Source organism: Neodiprion lecontei, chromosome 6, assembly GCF_021901455.1.
Source record: "Neodiprion lecontei isolate iyNeoLeco1 chromosome 6, iyNeoLeco1.1, whole genome shotgun sequence".
NCBI lineage: Eukaryota > Metazoa > Arthropoda > Insecta > Hymenoptera > Diprionidae > Neodiprion > Neodiprion lecontei.
Genome location: NC_060265.1, coordinates 1,719,043 through 1,740,926, shown reverse-complemented (window position 1 = coordinate 1,740,926; position 21,884 = coordinate 1,719,043). Strand labels below are relative to the sequence as shown.

Genomic DNA, 21,884 nt, shown 5'->3' with positions numbered 1-21,884 from the left:
GAAAAAGCACCTGCTGAAAAATGTCGAAAATTCAGGTTCTGGTTTTTTGGCTGTAACTTTTGATGCGTTGATCGCAGCGTATTGAGACTGCGCCCAATCGATTTCTCTCGCAAAATTACGTCCGATCAGTGCTACAATCAATTGATTCCAGCACTTTTCAAAATCGCGAAAATTTTCGCCAAAAATGGAAAGGGGTTAGCCTTACTTTTTTTTTCGGCAAAAAACTTTTGGTCTCAGATTCGATTTAAACGATCCTTATCCGACCAATTGGACCCTCAGGAACTCAGAAATCGCAGCGAAAAGAGCGTAGGACCAACAGGAGAGAAATGGCGAGCGAAAAAGCACCTGCTGAAAAATGTCGAAAATTCAGGTTCTGGTTTTTTGGCTGTAACTTTTGATGCGTTGATCGCAGCGTATTGGGACTGCGCCCAATCGATTTCTCTCGCAAAATTACGTCCGATCAGTGCTACAATTAATTGATTCCAGCACTTTTCAAAATCGCGAAAATTTTCGCCAAAAATGGAAAGGGGTTAGCCTTACTTTTTTTTTTTGGCAAAAAACTTTTGGTCTCAGATACGATTTAAACGATCCTTATCCGACCAATTGGACCCTCAGGAACTCAGAAATCGCAGCGAAAAGAGCGTAGGACCAACAGGAGAGAAATGGCGAGCGAAAAAGCACCTGCTGAAAAATGTCGAAAATTCAGGTTCTGACTTTTTGGCTGTAACTTTTGATGCGTTGATCGCAGCGTATTGGGACTGCGCCCAATCGATTTCTCTCGCAAAATTACGTCCGATCAGTGCTACAATCAATTGATTCCAGCACTTTTCAAAATCGCGAAAATTTTCGCCAAAAATGGAAAGGGGTTAGCCTTACTTTTTTTTTTGGCAAAAAACTTTTGGTCTCAGATTCGATTTAAACGATCCTTATCCGACCAATTGGACCCTCAGGAACTCAGAAATCGCAGCGAATAGAGCGTAGGACCAACAGGAGAGAAATGGCGAGCGAAAAAGCACCTGCTGAAAAATGTCGAAAATTCAGGTTCTGGTTTTTTGGCTGTAACTTTTGATGCGTTGATCGCAGCGTATTGGGACTGCGCCCAATCGATTTCTCTCGCAAAATTACGTCCGATCAGGGCTACAATTGATTGATTTCAGCACTTTTCAAAATCGCGAAAATTTTCGCCAAAAATGGAAAGGGGTTAGCCTTACTTTTTTTTTGGCAAAAAACTTTTGGTCTCAGATTCGATTTAAACGATCCTTATCCGACCAATTGGACCCTCAGGAACTCAGAAATCGCAGCGAAAAGGGCGTAGGACCAACTGGAGAGAAATGGCGAGCGAAAAAGCACCTGCTGAAAAATGTCGAAAATTCAGGTTCTGGTTTTTTGGCTGTAACTTTTGATGCGTTGATCGCAGCGTATTGGGACTGCGCCTAATCGATTTCTCTCGCAAAATTACGTCCGATCAGTGCTACAATTGATTGATATCAGCACTTTTCAAAATCGCGAAAATTTTCGCCAAAAATGGAAAGGGGTTAGCCTTACTTTTTTTTTAGGCAAAAAACTTTTGGTCTCAGATTCGATTTAAACGATCCTTATCCGACCAATTGGACCCTCAGGAACTCAGAAATCGCAGCGAAAAGGGCGTAGGACCAACAGGAGAGAAATGTCGAGCGAAAAAGCACCTGCTGAAAAATGTCGAAAATTCAGGTTCTGGTTTTTTGGCTGTAACTTTTGATGCGTTGATGGCAGCGTATTGGGACTGCGCCCAATCGATTTCTCTCGCAAAATTACGTCGACATGGCGCCTCATTGAATTTATTCCATTTTTTTCCACATTCGCAAAAAACGCCACGAAGTTTCACACTCCAAATCTGATATTGAATCTCAAAATTTCATTGTCCTTGTCATTGTGATCTGAGAATTACGGAAACATGCCTTGGTCAGCTTCACGTCTCACCAACAGCAGAGGAAATACGATAAACTTCTACTTGTTTCCGGTCATTACTGACAAATACACGTCGTTTCAGCGTTCGAATCAAATGATCCTATCAATCCGTCAAATATATCAAAATTGGATAAACAAAATATACGAGTTTTCTGTGACGGTCGTCGCGACAAACCGATATTATTATCATTGATCGGAAATGTGTTTCATGAACTTGAGCTATGACAGGGTTAGTTTCGAAGTATTAGGAATACTGACTATGCAACTGCAGTTTCTTTATTATACACACTGACTGATATTTGCTTAAATTATCGTAATCACGTCCACAGTAGCCTATCATTATGTGTGTATGATGTACAATAGAATTAAATTTATTCATAGGACATAGTCAATCAAAGATATGTAAACGTACAACACAAATCCACGAATGTATCGAACTTTGCTTTGAATATCATTGAACAGATTTGTATATATATGTGTATAATATAATAAATAGAATCTTGTTCAATGTTAATATATAACGTCACTTATTAGTTAAAGACCTGCACTTACATAACATCATTACACCAATTTCATCAACAGCTGTGTACATACAAGTCGTAAAATATGATATAAGCATTTCAGTTATTGTTACGTAATTCAGAATTTTAGTTCATACCTCAAATCGTCATTTCATCAGCTTCATTATATATTGTCAACGTTCGTAAATTAATTACTCACGCAGTACTTTCTACAATCTGTCAACATCGTCATCATCATCACCAGCATCATCATCATCATATAATTATCGAACGGTGTAAAAGGGTGTATACTGTAACCTTCTCCCATGCCAATTGTACATTCACTATATTATTATTTTCCTGACAATTAGACGTTTGTCTTTGAACGACTTCATGCCCGAGCGCAACACGAGCCGCACGGATTGCATCAACGAAGCTGAATTGATGGATAAAATATTAATACATACTTATATCCTTGCTTGCACTGTAACACTGACGTTTTGCATGTCGAACGGATAGCGCGTAGTGTGCGTATATCAGATTGATATTTACCCACTTATTACACTTGCTCGATCTCGACAAACTCTGTTTTCCTACACATCAGTCAATAACGCATGTCGTTTCATCACCTGAACACTGAATTTTACTTCATCTACGTCTATACGGCGGATATTATGTTCACGAGTGTGCGGATCATGCATTCGTTAGTATATCAGGTGTGTAGTAGTGAAATTTTCTGTATAATATGTATAGTTTACAATACTATATGTTACATATATATATAGCATATATATACATATATATATATATATATGGATGTATGATATATTTATGTATAATTATATCACATTGACAGATTTCTGTTATAGGAAGTATTTATTATAGCCGCGACTTTGATCCTCTTTCCAGCCGGCCATCTCCGTTTACACGTCTATGTGTATAACAACATTAATTGTGAACCTCCAATAGATACTCAACCGGTATCGGTCGTTAATCATTTTAGAGGTCCGAGTAACACAGTTATACATTGTACATGATAATTGTTTTCATTTAGTTTTGATCGCTTTGTAAAATCCTTATATATATATATATATATATATATATATATGTATAAGAATTTTACCATGCATTATATATAAATTCATTATATATATATGTATGATGCAACATCGTTATTTTACAAAGAGAGGAAAATTAAGGTCAAAAATACATAGTTTACAACGTTTCATCATCAACTCTGAACTCTGGTTATCGGACAACATGCTCAGTGCGTTCCATTGGTGCCCTGCATAGAAATTTTCAACGTTAAACTTCCAACATTCTGACTTGGAAAGCCAGATTTAACTCGTTCGTCATTCGCGTATAAGCCAGTCAAAGGACGTGGTGCATTATAATACGAGTAGGGACAGAAAGGGATGATCTCTCAAGCCAGCTGACGCCCAGTAGGTACGATGAGAATTTTTCAACCACCACGCTGACGTTAATCATTCTTTCTTCATCTAAAAGTCGCAGAGAATTTTGACTCGTTATTACAAGCAAAAAAAAAAACACCTTCATCGCCACTGGCAAAAATGTTCCTCTAAAACCTGACGTTGTCGTTACCTGCTGTTTAGGCAGCTTAGACTGACGGGAAGCGGTTCCGAGGTGACTGCTGGTATGTGTCCAGCGACTGTCTCGTGCAGCGGGTACCACTGAGCCACAGGTTTCCTGGGATTATCGAGCATCTCGAGCCAGTGATCACGACCGATGCCTATGAAGCTGGCGCCAATTGCGGTACAGCCCATCAGCTCGTTGGGGCCAATTCTGAAGCGGGGTGAAAAAGCGATATACATGATCGGCGATAAAATGTCCGGGCGAAGTCGTTCGTGCCGCGAGTCTCGGATCAAGCCCCAACCGCCTCGGGGAATTATGCTCGTCGTCGAGTCGTTGGGGTAATTAATGCGAATTAACAGAGCAACTACCTATTGAGACAACGGGCACTAAGATCGTCCGTCGAAATCGACGACACGAACGAATCGAGTGTTTCACCGACCAGATTATATTATTCACTCGTCGATGATGGCTGTTCCACAGATGCTCCTCAGTTCGTTCGACAAGCCGACCGCAGTCGTAAAAATGCTCAATAAACTGGATAATGACCCGATCGATTTATGAATTACGAGGCCCGTGACAATCGCACCAAATGTTGCAACGTAAAACCGGGGGATGATTTTATTGCCCGAAAAACACGAAATAACGATCCAATAAAGGACCTTAGAACGTCTTACTTGATTTCAGTGTCACGGTATGTAAATAAGATATTTACTTCAATCTCTTCGGTATGAAAAACTCAAAGGTTGTTTTAAAATTTGGCGAATGGAAGCTGGAAGGAGGTATTGCCGTGTATATATATCGTACCTGTCGTAATCGAGAACTTTCACGACGAGGCTGACCTCCTCAACGTTTTCTGACGGCACATCGAAGACGAGGGCCTCGTTGTACACCGGGCAGAGAGTTTTTTTCTTAACCGTGGTTTTTTTCTTCTTTATCCTCTTCCCCTGACACAGAAGATAGACCTTCACGTAAGGATCTGGAACAGCGCGGCATCATTCGCTAAGGGTCAAGGACTAGGGAATTTATCGAGTATTTGCGAATCGTACGTGTACATAATTACTGGGTAAACATGTAATAAAATATTACGTTACCCGAGGAACCTGTGATGTCCATTGCTTTCAGGTTCCGGCCTTTTATCACTGTCAGAGTCAATCGTCCAGCCGTCGGTAGGTAGCAAAGAGACAGCATCAGTTCACCTCGGTCGACCTTTTCCTGCGCGAATAACCAAAGGGGAGCATTTGTTTTATTGGAACCGTTATTACTCGGAGAGTTAGAACTTCCGGGAATTACCGAGGGGCGAAGGAATGGTTTTCGGTTTTATTTCATTATTTCTTTATAGAAAGTTGTTCCGAAAATTGTTACCTGTGTATTCGATACGTCGCGTCGTGATATTATTATAATATAATCGTAAGAACTCTGTGTTTTTATTCATTTTGCAGTTATCTGCAATTATATACGGTTCGGAAGAAAGTAAAAATGAATAAAACACAGACGAAAGCTGTGAGCTGCGGCAGTTTGAAAGTATGTAATCGTTTATGAGAAGCAATTCGGTTTAATGAATATTTGTAACAATACCAAATAATGAAAGTTATCAAATGTACGAAGTTGTGTTCGCGATGTATAAAAATACGGGAAAAATGATCGAGGGAAAAATGTAGTCGCGGTATCATAGCGCCGAAAACTAATTTTTGATCCCGCTGTAAATGTAAAGGAATATTTCAGGGAATAAATATACATGTAAGCCATATACCTGAAGAGCACAAAAAATGTCCATCGTGTATTCGATTTCGTGTTCGAGGTCGGTGCAGTCGAGAAGATCCCTGAGAACGACTTGGCCGATTAGATCGTGTTTCGAGAATCTGTCGAAATCGTATACCGAGAATTGGAGATAACGCTCGCGAAGATCGTCGTAAGGTACGCTAAAAAATGTGCAAAAGTTTCAAAGCTTGATGAGAATCGATTGTAAGACATCGGACTATGAAGCCATGGAGCTATTTACCAACCTGAAAATGAAGGTTTCGTTGAAGATGGGATTTAAATTTTTACGATGAACTTTCGTCTGGAATTTCTTCTTTCTATCCGGCAAGAGGTAGACTTTGACGTAAGGGTCGCTGCTCCCAGTAACATCCTTAATTGGCAATTCCCGAGCCTCCAGAACCTGAGTAGGAAAGTTGCAGGAGTCGCTAAGTTAATACAAAGAAATCAAACTTCCAGGTAAAAGTTTGAACGGTTTAAATTTTCACGGATAAATTTACGTATTTTTTCACGCGTGATGCACGGTTCTGTAATTTTTACGGGGAGTGGGGGTTACAGGACTCGTTGATATTTTTTTCAAACACCTTGAACCGAAACTAGTTTTTCTTAGGCAAAAATAACGGATGATTATTCCATTTCCATCGGCCCGCTACGATCGGTCCGAAATGGCGAAACGGCATATCTCACTGCTTCATTGCGGTACGAGGAGCTCGGCAAATGATGCAATGGGTATATAATAGTTATAAATCAGTATGTTAAAAGTCTCAAGGATAGCGAACTGGGACAGGAATGTTGGCCAGCGTCTCTTACCGTCCGCAGCGCGGTCCGTTAACGCGAATGTCGACCTTTCCCATTGTCGGCCGTATCATATTGACAATAAAACGCATTAAGCCGCTTGCTTTTTGCAATGTCTGGTACGTGCGTCGCACCGTTCGCGGTTTAATTAAATTTCTCGGGGAATTTTATGCCAGGAAGTACAAGGGAATGACAAAATGTAGCTCGTGACTCCGGCACGGGGAAGTTCCTACTGCGTGTTGCGTATTAGGTTCTGGTTAACGCCGGTTCAGCACGGTAATTAAACATGCACGAGCCGCTTGGTCTGAGCTATTTTCGCACTCCTACCCAAGTGTACAGCCACGGCTATTATGATCAATTCGGAATTCCTATTCGTGTTATTCGCCCCGAGGCGTCCTTTCAAACTCACCTTAACAACGAGGCCTTCAAACTCCTTGTCGTATCGCAACGCGAAGTGAAGTTTACCAGAGTACTCCATTTCAACGGTACTCGAACTTTCGGTGCTCGCCTGCCGCGTTAGATCCTTTTTGTACAATTCGGGCTGAAATTTTCGTCGAAAACTTGAATTACTGATTCGTCTCTTTGGCGGAGATATACCGGAAACAAGGTATTCCTCATCTAGAGCTAAATTTCACTTGCCTTGAGCAATCCGAGACTGGAGTCGCTGCGGTTTTCGAGACTACAAATGCTGAACTTGATGTTGGGTAAATCCAGCCGATGGGATAACTGCCGCTGGAAGGTTTGATGGCGCATGGGAACGATCGGCAGGGTCGTTTGCCGCAGGACCTGGAACCAGAAAAATTTCACCTATTACACTGCGCAGCCTTCCGGATGATACATACGGCCTAATAATTCACGTATTTCTATGCTGTAACCTTTTTGTTTTCCTTCTGCTCTTGAACGTATTCGTGAGTGATTGGCTCGGACTGAAGATCCGGCAGCGAATGGCTGATCCGGATGGCATTCTGGTGCCCGATGTCGCCGTCGGCGTCTTCATCGTTGTTCTGACCTGAGACACCCATCAGCCAACGCCAGGTAGCTGAACACTGAAAACTTGCCGCAGCGAGGAGAACCAGTGCCATCAGTCCAACCCCAACACCTATCAATAACTGGTAAGGGAAGCTGCCAGTCCACTCCTCTGCAATCATCATTCACGAGGCAATTCAGTGGATGATTTTTCTCCGGAATACGTGGATTGAAGTTTTTTTTTTTTTTTTTATGGTTGTTTTTATGAGAGGACGACCGACGGCCGCTAATTGAATTGATACCTCCTGCAATCATCCACCTAACCGTGTCCAACAGAGCTAAGGGCTAATTTTAATATCTGTATGAAGTTAGCTGCTCAGAAACATTTCGGTGATTTTTATGGATGTCCGGGCAGTCCGACGATGAGCGCGTTTGTTAGAGAAAACTCGGCATGGTTATCGATTCACCGAAGTGCAGAGCTTTGCGGCGTGCTTCAAAGGGGAAGGCGAAACGCTCTCCCGTAGTGATCGCAAATTGACATCAATTACGGAAGTGAGTCTCTTCGTGTTTTCACTCGTCATGGAGAGGGATCGCGGGAGGTGCCTTCCTTTGTGCATAAGAAATGTCGAACATTGCAATTGCGCAATCATCGCAAAACCGCAATACGAAATCCATGCGTGTTTAATAGAGGAGAATTATTGCTCGATAGGTAGTTAATAACTGAACATACTGGTAAGTAAGATCTTCAGACTATGAAAGATTTGGTTGCATGGTTACGTAATAAACCGAAAAAAGCTTCTCAGAGTAAATAAGAATAATTCAAGTTCGTTTGCGGGTAGCTCGAATACCTCATTACCTTATTATCATTATTACTTTTTGTTCCTTTCATCCAATTTCCTGAGACCGATACTCAACTTCGTTCAATGGCTAATATTTACGTAAAGAGAGAGCGACATGACCTGACCTTCGAATTACGGGGATCGTTCTTCCCGGAGCCGGATTTTCTTTATGAAAAATGACGCGATAACACAATTGGAGGAGGATAAAGAAATTTCCTTTATGAGATATAACGATAAATTTTAGACGAGTGCATTTTAGACGCTCAATTTCCGTCGACGTTATAATAAAACGAAGGTAATAAGCGAGGGTGACTAAAACTCGAGGTGTGAAAAGCCAAGGACGCATATATTGCCGCAAATCGTTCGCTCAATTAAAATTCTCGCAACGTCTCCAGTCCGGAGCACGATTCTCGACTAAACCCATTTGCATTCATGGTATCTAAAAACTTATTCATTTTATTTTTTTCCCTTCGCCTTTCTTTTCCCCTATTTTTGCAGACTCGAAGAGAAGGGGATCGAAAAGATGTGAGTTCAGTTAGATGGAACGAGAGTTTCGAGAGATCGACGCGTTTTACATCCCTGAATTAATGGCGAGCAAAACTTTTTCCCGATGCACAGAATTCCGTCGGCATTTTTCTTCATCATACACCAGTGACTAACACACTCGATAAACATAAATCTTCAACAGAGAAACATAATCAATCAATCTAAAAATCCGTCACATTGTATTTGACGATACAAAATTGATGAATCTACGGACGGAGAGACAGACGATTATGACAAGCCAATTCACGTGCGACGTACTACGCCTCGTCAGCAAACGCAGCTGCGTTTGTCAGCGTTGTCCTTGCGACGTCGAATGCCGACGTAACCGATAACCTCGATGATGGTTTCTCCGGGAATCTCCTCCTGTATCATGCTGAGGTTCTGGGTTTGGTACTCGTGGGCAACGGCGAGCGCGGCTTCCTCGGCGAGATCCGGAGGGGCGGCAGCGACGGCGGCTTCGGCGGCGACGACGAGTTCGGTGAACCTGGTGGTTTCCTCGGCCTTGATGAGCTTCTCGACAGCTTCGGCGAGTTCGTTGTCGTGCTGAACCCCGACGCTCTCGGCGATGTCGAAGCCTGTTATGCTGCCCGCCAGGTTCCTGGACACGCTTTTCACCGGTCGACGATTCTCCACTGGACCCGAAAGCAGCTTGTCATCTTCGTCGGTCGACGAACAACCCCCGTCATGTTCGTCGAGGTGAGCATTCGCCATCTTGTCGAAACGCTCCACAATGGATTGCGGTTTGGTGGTATAACGTTTCTTCTTCGGCCTTCGAGACGGACCCGGTGCGTCCTCGTCGTTCCTCGAAGGAAAAAGCACCATTGCCGGGGGTTTGCGCGACATTTTCCAGCCCGAAATTATAACCGCACAAATTTAGGTATATTGACACAAAATCTCCGGCAGCATGGCTGGCGGATGTGAGATTGTCGACTTCGCGATTTTCGTTTGTCCTTCTTCCGACTTCGCTTCAACGCCTGCCAGTCTACTGCCGCAGGATATTAAGATAACGCGATGTCGACAGAGCAGCAGAAGATCCAGGAACCGGAGAACGGTCAGCAGAACAGTGCTGGAAGAACGATGGAGGTCGACGGAGTCCGGGACTTTGTACCATGGCGGATTTTTGTCAATCAGATAGACAGCTACCACGGGAAGAAGTTGGCCGACGTAAGTCACGCGAAGTTGTCTTGTTATCGAAATAATTACCGCGGGATCTCGGTTAGCGTGAGGCATAGCATAATTCAGGGATGAAACGGGGTGGCGCGGCGGCGCGACGCTTCGCCGTCGGCGAAATTTTCTCTCTTAGAGAAATTGAGATTTCAGTCCCTTTTTAAGAGGGTGCCTGGCTGCGGCGGCGGGTGTAATTTCATCAGAGCTGAGCTGCCTGATGTTAAAATTAGCGTTTAGCCTTGACCCTCGAAAACTGGGCAAATCTCTGGCGCAAAGCACAGCCAAGAACATTACACAACAAAACACAACAAGATATTAATTGAATTTTGTACAATGTTTACGCATATAAGTCCTATACATTAGGTATTCACTGACTGATATCCACTTCTCTCACTGCAACTAAAGGCATTCAGTACCGTTAGCGTACCCCGAATAAGTTATGTAATCCTGGAGGGTGTTAATAATAGAAGTTGCTCAGTGACGCAGAACCGACCTTGAAAACTTTGACCGCAAAAGGCGGATAATTTTTACGTTATCACTTCTGTCAAGACGCATATATAATGAATTCCCACTTCACTTAGTATTTCCCTGAGCAAATTTACATCGCAAATACGTACGACGAGGACGAGAATTCAGCCAAAATAGAGCAAGAAGAGGAAGAAACCGGAGAGGGAGGAAAGGATGTCGAGGATGAAGAGGAGGAGGAACAAGAAGAAACGAAAGAGATAAAGGAAGCCGACGCTCCTACCAAATTAGCCAGGAAGTACGAGGTGGTTGGCACCGTGATGGACAGTGAGGTCAGGTTGTCACGTATACGTTGCTTCTCGCTGTAAAAAAACTGGTGATGTTCATCTAACCCTGTCAGAATTTAGCAGTGACTCGCATTTTTTCGCGTTGAATTCAGCAGTGTTCGGTGCTGATTCACATATACCGAAAATATTTGAAGCAAAAACGGAATTAATTGAAGAGACATGATTTCTTACTCACTGTCAATATTATTTTCTGTCGATGAATATCGAACGATATTGAATCCAGCATGAAGAACATTTGCATGTGAACAATTGTAGACTGGGCGCGGTGTTAAATTGCACATCAGCTTTCTTACAACGCGACGGGGAGATCGATAAAAAGAATTCGAGATCTTACCGTGTTCTGTAATCTTCGCAGTACTCTCCGCCGGATGATGTGCTGATGATAATAAACCGCGCTCAGGGGCACGAAGACGCGTTTCTGGCGGAGTTGATGAGATGCGGAGTAATCGTGTACGATATCACTCAAGATCCCTCTCAAGTAGCCGAAGCCCAGTGGGCTCTCGAAGGTAAGGTAGAATTTGCTTCCGTGCGGAGTAATACCCTGAAGAGAGGGGATTTGAGAATAATGTCGCGACCACGTACCTCCTTACATGTAATTGTGAGCAGCGATCGCGAGCGAGCTTCTGAAAATGTCTGCCGAGAAACCGAAGGCTTTTAAGCGGAGCCAAGAGGTTCGCCACTTCATTTTAATCTCCACCGTGATGACTTGGGCACTATCGAAACCCATTTACGTCGAAGATCCGGAGCTGCCTTTTACGGAGGCGGATTACAGAAAGCGAAGACCGCACGCGAATTTCAAGAAGCACACTCAGTGCGAGAAGGACGTTGTAATTATGAAAAAGTACCCCGAACTGAAAGGCAAGCTAAAGACGATCGTTCTCTGCTGCGGCATAACTTACGGCGACGAGGAGGGTCCGTTTCACTACCTTTTCAAAATGGCTTGGCACAACGCGACCGAGCTACCTATTTTTGGCGATGGTACCAACAGGATTCCAGTTCTGCACGTTCGCAATCTACCCACGTGAGTTACAAGCTTCAACCGCGATTTGAATACCCGCGATTTTATGTGCGGCTTTAAATTCTTATTGCAGGATCGTCTTGATGTTTGTTAGAGATTGGCCAAAGTTACGATACGTCGTCGCCGTTGAGCACGTGCGCATGTCACAGAAGACAATCGTTAAGGTGCGTGTACGACGGTCATTGCTTGCGTTGAAGAATTAACGGCTTCGGAATGGTCAGGTGACGGTGAACCAGGTTGAAGGTTCAATTATAACCTCAGGGTGAGCGATGGACGGGGTGTTATCACTATTTCAATTAACGGACAGTCCGAGCTCCAATAACAGCCTCGCTCTATCGAGGAAATGGATCTCATTGTTTTCCGTAAATGACAGAACTACGAGGTCGTGCTGCAGATACGTTACAACTCCTCGCCCAGAACTGGCCCGTATGTAGTATAAATCTGCCGTCAGTATCAAAGGTCCGCAGATTTTGCCGGTTCGAATGAAAGCTAATTGAGCTTGATTGCGTTTAACTGATGAGCGAATAACGCAGGGGTCACGCTATCCACAGGTGCGAGCAGACGTTTCGAGCAGAGCGATTATATCTGCGCGACGGGTCACAAAGCACATAAAATTTTCAGCCTTGAAATATTTTTTCTCTTCATTAATCACAGGCACCTGGCAGGGTCGGGGTTACCCGAGGTGTTAATTTATTTCACCCCCTTCCATGCGCCCGCTACTATCCATTATCGGAATTAGACAATAGACCCAGAGTTTCTGAACATACCTCGATCCATTTTGATGCTCAGAGTACCGTCTTCAGAAAGCGCGATTTACGGTACGAAGCAGCCCCAAATCTCCGGTTAGTTGTGTACGTACGCTTTGGCCGTTTCGAAACATGTACCTCAGTCGAGCGAACAGCCGACGAGGGTCATCCGGAGCGAAGGGATTGACCCTGCTCAAAATCTGGGCTATAGCAAGCTTCGCACTTGGCAAGGGGTTCAAATTCAGTGAAAGTCACGCGAAATGTTGGGTTTAGAACGAATCGTTCATCGTCATCGAGAATAATACTGTCTGTCATTTGCGAGGGCAGAAGATCAGCAAAGCCATGGCGAGCGGTAAGGTGCGAAAAATCGCCAGAGAGGAGGCATTTTTGCTAAACGGTGTGACTCAGCAAAATTACGACATGGTAACCCTGGACCTAAACATCGAACCCGCCTACCTCGAAGATGCCAATTTGGAGTGGTACACGGATCTGCCGTTCAGCATGAACATCGCGGATATCGCGAGAGAGTACAAAACGGCGAGGAATTTGCACCCCGTTAAAATCGTCGTCCTGGGACCGCCAGCCTCGGGAAAGACTCGCCTCGCCAAGATGTTGGCAGAACATTACAGGGTCCATTACGTTCACGTTGAATCGTTGATCAGGGATAGGATCAACAAGCTCGTGAGCTGTCGTTGAGATCTTCTCTCGGTAGTGTCGTTGGGTGCTTCCGGTGCAGTCGCTGATCCCATTTCTTTCCCTGGCATTACAGACTAACGACATCGAGGCAGCGAGCAAGGCCAAGAGTCCGGCGGCAGGGGAGGAGGATTTAGGAGGAGCCGGCGACGAGACCGACGACGACGATGACGACGACTATGCAGAGTATGAAATCGATGAGGAAGATACTGACGTCGTCGAGAGTTGGCAGGCGGAACTCGACGAAATTAGGCGGAATTTATCGGAGAATCGGGGACGGTTGGATGACGCGATCTTAAACAAGTTAGTTGGACATTCTTGACGCTCCGTTACACCTTGTTGCGAAATAATTTTGGCAAACTTTGTTTTTTTCATACGGTGAACAAATCCCTCATCTCGCGCGGAAGGACGCGCCCACTGTTTCGGGTATCGAATTACCTCGTCATTAAGTGATGCTTTCATGATATTCAAAGCGAACACGGTGAATCCTTTGTTCTATAATTACCAACCTAAGCGGGAGAGTAGAAAGGGTGTCGCGTTTGATAGATGAGCTAATTATTTTGATCACATGCGTGTGTAGTCGGGCAAAACGTTTTCAACCAATAAACACGGTTTGCGGATACGCTGGGTATGAACATGTGTTCGCATTCTTATCGAGCCGTAAACGAGTCGGAGAAAAAATTGCAGAGATTCCTGGGGTGAGGCCGTCTCACAGGATCCGTACGTTGAACCGTCGAATGCTCATTCACAGAATAGTCGCGAAGAAATTGGCCTCGAAGGAGTGCCAAAATCAGGGATACGTCCTCGACGGATATCCAAAAACCCTCCGCCAGGCGAAAGAGCTCTTCGGGACGGTCGAGGATGCGGAGAACCAGGATGACGTTGGCGATGGCGAGGAAGAAGAATCGGCGCCGAAGGGCTTCAACGCGGAAATCATGCCAGAGCTAGTCGTCGTTCTAGATGCAACCGACGAATTCCTCACCGAGAGACTGCTAATTCTTTCCGAAGATGAAATCCAGGGCACCCACTACACGGAGGAGCATTTGATCCGACGATTTCGCGAATATAGGTTCGTCTTGACGAAGATGTTCACTCGCGAGTTCCTGACTAACTTTTCGCATTCACGCCACAGGGAACGGAATACTGACGACAACACTCCACTCCAGTTCTTTGATGAGATGGAGGTACATCCGCTTTTCATTTGGGTCGAGGATGATCCGTGTCCCAATATGTTCTCCAGCTTCAACCTCTGCCTGAAGAAGATTGGAAGGCCGAGGAATTACGGTAACGGATTTCAGCTAATTTGAACGAAAACTGCATTAATACTGTCGTTAAGTCTTTATCTGCTTGTTATTAGGATTAGAGGCCGAGGAACTAGCCGATCTTCAGAAGCGAATGGCGGCCGAAGCGAAGGCTGCTGTAATAGCCGAGACGGAGAGACAAGTGGCCGAAGAATTGAACCGGAAGGCTAAGCGGGAGGAGAAGATGATGGAATGGGTAAGGGAATTATCGAGGTGAAATCGGATTAGTAAGAGAAGCGTAAAGACGCCGTCTGGTTTATTTAGTTATCGAGGTAAGGTGCAGTGTCGGGAAATAATGTCCGAATGTGCACATCCTTGACAATTTCACGCGAACCGAATGGATAGACAGAGAGTCCAAATGACATTATAATAATAAAGTAAAATGAAAGACCCCCATTGGTACGAGATCACAGCGCGAGGGTTTAACGCGCGCAAGCATCGACTCGTGGTTATACTATAGGCAGATTGAAATTCTCGTATGGCAAGAGGGCTTTCAAGAACCACCATTCCACGGTTATTCAATCGATTTTAATTAACAAAGTCTCCCGGCAGTCTTGAAGTGTGTTAGGGACAACTTGAAAGAGCCAGTTAAGTCATAGCCGCCAAGAAACATGTGTCAGCCGATAAAGTTCCGGTTTAATTACGTTTCACAAACAATAGTGTCGGTGTAGGAGGTTCCCTTTCTGTCTGCACACGTTCGTATAGGGATACCCTGTTACAGAGAATCGACCGATTAAGAAGGCAAAATTTTAATCACTCACACGAGGAGGGGGATTTTGGAGCGGAGAGTGTCGATCGATCGAAGCAAATCGAAGCAACGACAAAGGAAAGGTCCAATTACGTTTCGTACTAACCACTGGAACCGAATGAACGAGGATGAAACTGTTTCCGAATCTGAAGTGACTAATTCTGATTGTGAGAACGGAGCATTATGAAACGTTGATCCGTCACTGAGACGAAAAAAAGACGTCGCGTTCGGGAGCTTTCGAACTTTTATTATTCCAAGAAAGTGTCTTAGTTCCAAACCTCTCGTATTACCCCGCCATAAAGCACGTGTCTGTATAATATCCCGGTAATAACGTGCCCGTTGAGTCGGTTCTTTGCCGTCACGGTCGTTGAGGTGAAGTCAGTCTCGAATTTCACGACCTTGAAACGACCCGGCTTATGACCTAAGATTCAGCGACCGCGCTGCTGCACGTCTCTGTACCACGGGCATCGGGGTATGTAAAATTCTGCAGCTCGGGGTCAAACGGCGTTCAAGTCGAGCGCGGGTCGTGAACCGTCGGGATAGCGAAGGGCGTCAAGCCCCGAGCCACGAACCCCCTGCAACCCCTGGATCGTCTACACTCTAAACTACAGGCAGTGCGTTTCGCAGTCTGACCTTCGGGGTTTCTGAGGCGTGCCGTCGACTCTGGGGTGGAAAAGTTGCTCGATGAAAGTCTTTGTCCTCGCCGTGCGTCGCTGCCAAAGCTCGTATGCCCGTATTTCTATGGTGGAGCTATTTCGCGCCTTATTTTTTCAAAAGATTCGTTGAAAACTAAATGGAAAAATCACGGAATGCAAGCGAGCGTGACTTCGGGGAACAAGATCAAGGGTCGGGATTCTTCGTGGGGTTGAGAAATTTTATACCCCTGTAGTAGCAGCTTTTACCGTTTAATCGAAAAGGGGGAAAAACGAAGGAAAACTTGAAACGAACAAAAACAGGAGACTGGGGCTTAGAACAAACTGTGAATTACATTATTCGTTTCAGTACAAAAATAGTTATAATAATAATAAGAAAAAAATATACACCGCTGCTATATTTGTATACGCTTTTGTCTTCAAAGCCGTAAAGAACGCGGCATGTGCATATACTGGGAATAAAAAGAGAGTGTTACGAGATTGTACCTTTACCCCTCACTTTTTTCTCAACTTTTCATTATTATATATTTTTTTTTCGGTCAGAAGCAAAGCAATTATTATTAAATAACTTGAGTTCGCGTTTACATATACTTTCATCAACCCGGCCTTGCGATATGGAAGATGCTCCGTGGCTCGATTCTAAATCTCGTTTGCAGAGAATAGGACCGGAGGAAAACCAGAAAAATATATACTCGAAAAATACGACTGAAAAGCCGCGAGGGAGAATTAGGCGAATCGGGGTATTAAACGGCGATGTGAGGGGAGCAGAAATAAAAAAGTGTCTGGGATGAGGTATGAGAGGGAGTCGGCTGGAATATCGTCCGGATGAGAAATTGCAGGCTCCTTTAAAAACACACCGGGGCATTCAAGGGCGTCTGTAATGCTCATCTAACGCGCAATATACAGAGTGTGCTTGAACGGCACAGTGCCGACTTGAAAGTGCTAACGTCCACACTTCATTCCAACTTCTCCGGCTGCACGAGCAGATCAGCCTCCAACCACTTTTATCCAGTCTCTTCTCCACCGATACCTTGCAACTTTTTACCCGCGTTCTCGTCCGAAGTTCGCACGCGCAATCACGTTCACCGTCACTTTTTCACTTTCCACTCTTCGCCGAATAGTATAGCCGGCTGCTGTCTCCACCTCCTCAATGGGTTTTCGCGCTTTCGGTAACGAGGGTAAAAAAACTTTAACCTGTCAGCTCTCCTTGTTGGACTTCTTTTCGCTCACCTTGCAATTAGGGCAGTTTACGTGATCACGGTACGTTCAATAAGACTCAACCCGGCGTTAACGATACGTCTCACTGGGAACCGCACTCGTCTGAGTAAATAACTTTTACCGTTCTCGAGATAATTTTTGGAACAAGAGTCGGTCGATCCACTACAGAATCGCGATTGTTAGTATCGTGTTTAAATTTTCTTCTCGCGGAATAAATCAAGCTTCAGGATCAGTAGAGGACTCCGTTTCAATCAACGTCGTTATTTCAAGCAACAAGCGGATGTTCCGTAACCTAGGGTCAAATTTACCATCACCCCGAGAGATGCTGAGAGCAAAAAGAGTATTTCATTTAGTTACGTTGCTATCCCGGGGGTTTATAATTGCCTGGTTTAAACTCGAGCCCAAAGAGGCGGCGGGCGCACTTGAACCCTGCAGGGACGAAGAACCCTCGGCTTCCTGCCGCCCGATGCGGCCACCTGTTAATTACGGTCGAATTTATCGTACGAAAACGCGAAGGGAAGCCGAGCACTCGCGATCCAACGAAGATAAGAGAATCGATGCGCGGTTCTAATTTCACCGCGCCTTACCTCGTCGCGTGTAATAAAACCCTGAGTGCACGCATCGGGTGCTCGGCTCTAATTTGACTTCCGGTTCTCGCCGGCACGATCCCGCAGACCAATCTCCTCGAGAAGTTGAAAGAAGAGGAGGAGAGCCGTCTCTGCATCATGGGCGAGCCCCTGCGCCACTACCTCGTCAAGTACATATTCCCGACCCTGACCCAGGGACTCGTAAAGGTGGCCGAGCTGCGGCCCGATGACCCGGTCGACTACCTGGTGAGCAGCACGTGCTCTGCACTGTCCGATCGATCGAACGAACCCGCGAAATCGACGCTCATTCTGCACGAATTGCAGGCCGAATACTTGTTCAGGGAAAATCCCGAGGGAAAAATGTTCGAGCCTGATTACACCGAGACTATGAGCGTGCTGCTCGCGGCGATCGAGGACCTCCAAAAGGACCTGCTGCCTCGGGACGAGGTGGACAGCGGCGCGGAGCGGTACCTTGGAAGGACGGAAGGACCCTCGACGACGAACCAGGACGACGAGGAAACGACGGTCGACTGTGCCTTCTACCGAACCCGCGCAAAGTCCGCGGACACCGAAATCCTCGAGGATCCTAGGGGAGCACGGAGCTCGGCCGACGAGGCTGAGCAGTAGAAGAAGACTAGCTCGCGTCGTGGCGAGAAGCTTTCTCGATCCCCTCTTCCGTCGGGGAATCGATATTTTAAAAATACGTAACTCTCTTTTCCGAACCAGTGAACCCTCAGACTTTGCTTGATGACTTCACCTTACACAATTTTCCTTTCTTTTTCCGCGACATAATCCGTCGAGGCTCGAGTTGCGATGAGGGAGAAACAATGGAAGATAAAAAATTGAGGCAAAGTAAAAATCCGCCGATTCACCGCGCGACCGATTGATTCCGGTTACTACACGTCGCAAAGACGAGAAGGACGCGTCGGACTTTTGGGACCGAAGTAGATCGGTTATCTACAGGTTGGCAGCTCGCGTGATGGATTGAACGAGCCGCGACCGGATGATGATTGATTTTTGCCGACGTTATTAGCGCTTCGGTAGAGCCGATCGTTACCCGCGTACACGCGTTAGTTGACGGCTGGTGTAGCGCGGTATGCGAGCAATTATCTGCCCTGTTTTTTTTTTTTCCAAATCATTTCATCCTGTATCGTTGTTTAACGACTGTACAAAATTTTAATTGAATTCTACGAGGGCGATAAGAGGAACGGGCTTATCAAAAGATGGGAATTTCAACGAAGTGCTCACAAAAGCGACACTGCGTTCACTATAAAACAGACGTTACGCAGCGTCGGCGAGCTCCAAGTTGTATAAAAAAGTTTCACCGCGCCCTGCACCCCCTGGACAGGGTCGTAAAGCGCGAATTTATGCGGCGCCGAGTGCTGATCGATAGTAAAAAGTAGCCGTGAAGCACTTTTGTTGCAAACAAATCGAAACCCGAGTAAGCCCGTAGGATTTTTAATTACCGATACGAATACGGTGCTCGCGGAATATAAAAAACGCTCCGTATAGAAGGAACTAAACCGTTGTAGAGGAGTTAGGTACAGGATTGGCTGAATTACGACTGCGGCGAATTGCGATCAATTAGCACAAGCGGCATATCGGTTCCTGGCCATCTCGATGATCGGCTCTTGTACACTTTACTCACGCCTGCGGAAAGTATCGCCCGACCGAGAAGCGGGAATGAAAAATTATCGGCATTCTGTATCCGCTGCGCGTATTCTACAGCGACGCGGCGAGTTTCCCGGAGTGAGTATGGCTACCCGTACAATGCACCCCCCTGGGCCCCCTGACATGCATGCCTTCAGCGTTCGTCGACGTGGTATAGGAATTTAATACCCATCTCCTCCGTTCCGCACACTTAATTAACTCGCTAACTGAAACTTACACGTAGCTAGCCTTCGGCAAACATTTCATGACGCGAAAACTCGGTTTCCGATTATACGGAGAATATTAAAGTGCTCGGGTCTTGGCAGCGATCACTCGGAGAATATACGCATAGACTGCGAGACACTCTGGTGAATTTATCGAAGCACGTTCGAGAGCGCGAGTTTAGAAAAATTTTCTATCGCAGGTACGCGGGCACTTGAAAAACGGATTCGTCGAAAATTGAACCTAGTTAAGCTAACGGTAAGTTAATCGTAGAACGTAAGTTAATATCGTTAGTTACGCACGCGAAATTGATGGGAAATAATAAATTCTGTTCAAGGTGTTACAAGCATTATATGTATACAGAAATAAATGGGGTCAAAAAGTGCGAGGAGGTATATCTGAAATTGTAAATAGAGAAAAGCTCGACCCGTTTCCGCAAGCTTTACTGTCGAGTGATCGCGATAAGTGTGTACGTACTTGGCATGTGCTGAAACACGAACCAAGAGAACGGGACGTGGTCGTGTGCTTAGATGAGTGGTCGAAGCCTGTACTTAGCGTATACGAGGAACCGTATACCTCGTCCGTCGACGGCACGGACAGATCTATATCTGTATCTGCAAACACCTGTTAGTCGCACTCAAGGTCGACCGTGTTGCATCCCCTCCGCGTGAGAGAGGAAAAGAGAGGGCCGCGATTTTGACGAAATTTGGAGCGAGGATGGCAAGAGGAGACGGTGAGAACAATTACGAGGAAGCACTGCACGGAAAAAAAATTTAACTCGACGTTTCGACTAGAGAAGACGAACTTTTCAGCTTTACGCGAAAAAAGTCTGGTTATTGTTACAAAGATTGCGATGGTAATTTGACAAAATGTTCGTAAATTAAGAAATATTAAGACAAGCCAGCTTTGAGATCTCCAGACGACGTGTTGTATCGACGGCCAGGATCTCGTTAAATTACAGTTACTCGCGTATCGCAACGTATACCAGTAATTATTCAAGCGTGACCGTAACGACACCCATTCCGCGATGACGTCCCAGTGCGTGGTCATCGCCGCGTCGTCTGGTTCGTCTAGTTCAAGTACCGAGACTGCGAATCGGGGATCGGACAAAAGCAACAGGGCACCGCGAAAGGGTGCTGGTCGTGATCGAGTGTCCGTCAGTGCGTATAAGAAGACTCACCGGCATGCCCCTGAAGAGAGTGGTTCGCCTCCTCGCTGGGAATAACGGTTTCCTCGAGGATGCTCTCGGACGCCGTCTTCACCACTCCCATGACGAGAACTCAGTGAGTCGAGCCAGGTCGGCTACCTGTCGTGTCGCGAGTCGCACCGACGCGTCCCGACGCCGCTCGGCGTCGTTTTTCTCTCTCCCTCGCGGTGTGCTTCGCGTCCGCGATTCGCGCCGGCGCCGAGCGCTGACGTCACGCGCTGCTCCCAGCCCCACGCATCGTGCACGAAGCCAGGGAGCCGGGTGAACCTGCGGGAGAATTCGAGGCCGCGGTGGCGATTCTGGAGATGCATGTGCGCGTATTCACCTGGCCGGCCTGCCGGCAGGGGATGATAGGAGGCGAGTAGCGGCTGGGCGCCGCAGGGGATGCTGGGGGACCAACGTCGACGCGTGGGGCCGGCAACTGGGTCTCGGTGAAGGTCGCGGCTCCTCCGCTCCCCCTGCATCCCGCGGGAAACCAGCCGCGGGCCAGGATCGACGGGGACGAGGAGCCGAGGACGCGGCCGCCACGCGCGGCGACTCCTGGGGACGAGATCCGCTCCTGCCCCCGGCCTCCCTTCTTCTACACATTATTATCTATGCAACGACTACCGTTCTCCGTACAGCGGGTACTTGTTGCCGTCTTCCTCTCTCCCAGACTTCCGAGGCACGGTTTGATCGCGCTTTTGCCACCCCCCAGCCCCCGACCACCACCTTCAACCTCAGATCTACCCAAACGTTCGCCCGTTCAGGCGCGGATTAATGGGTAGTTGAGAGAAATTGTTGAAAGTGGTGAAACTTACCTGTCTGTTCCAAATTTAAAAAGCGTGAATTCGAGAATTCGTTGCAAGAAACGAAAACGAAAGGAAAGGTAGATGAAAAATGAAAAAATTAGAGAGCGGTAAGAACAAAGGTAAAACAAGA

General features: G+C 46.0%; 1 protein-coding gene across 2 annotated transcripts; it reads right to left on the bottom strand.

Annotated features, from left to right (window-relative positions):
- Positions 1-2,205: 2,205 nt before the first annotated feature.
- On the bottom strand, positions 2,206-21,087 carry LOC107217057 (synaptotagmin-10). 2 transcript variants are annotated; one of them, XM_046743889.1, is made up of 10 exons: positions 20,937-21,087; positions 7,466-7,728; positions 7,230-7,376; positions 7,000-7,131; positions 6,044-6,198; positions 5,791-5,959; positions 5,132-5,252; positions 4,845-5,016; positions 4,050-4,250; positions 2,206-3,946 (listed from the first exon to the last, which is right to left on the bottom strand). In XM_046743889.1, exons 1-10 carry the CDS (start codon positions 21,025-21,027, stop codon positions 3,943-3,945), a joined length of 1,455 nt encoding a protein of 484 aa, XP_046599845.1. In that variant the 5' UTR covers positions 21,028-21,087; the 3' UTR covers positions 2,206-3,942. The 2 variants fall into 2 exon arrangements, with proteins under 2 accessions (XP_046599845.1, XP_046599846.1); XM_046743890.1 differs by lacking the exon at positions 20,937-21,087 and adding an exon at positions 11,255-11,392.
- Positions 21,088-21,884: the final 797 nt, after the last annotated feature.

Excerpts from the sequence above, each read along its gene's own strand:
- LOC107217057 (XM_046743889.1), bottom strand. The coding sequence starts at position 21,027 with ATGGGAGTGGTGAAGACGGCGTCCGAGAGCATCCTCGAGGAAACCGTT. Across the intron at positions 7,729-20,936 it reads CTCTCTTCAGGGGCATGCCG|AGGAGTGGACTGGCAGCTTC; the intron begins GTGAGTCTTCTT and ends TGATGATTGCAG. Across the intron at positions 5,960-6,043 it reads AACGAAACCTTCATTTTCAG|CGTACCTTACGACGATCTTC; the intron begins GTTGGTAAATAG and ends CACATTTTTTAG.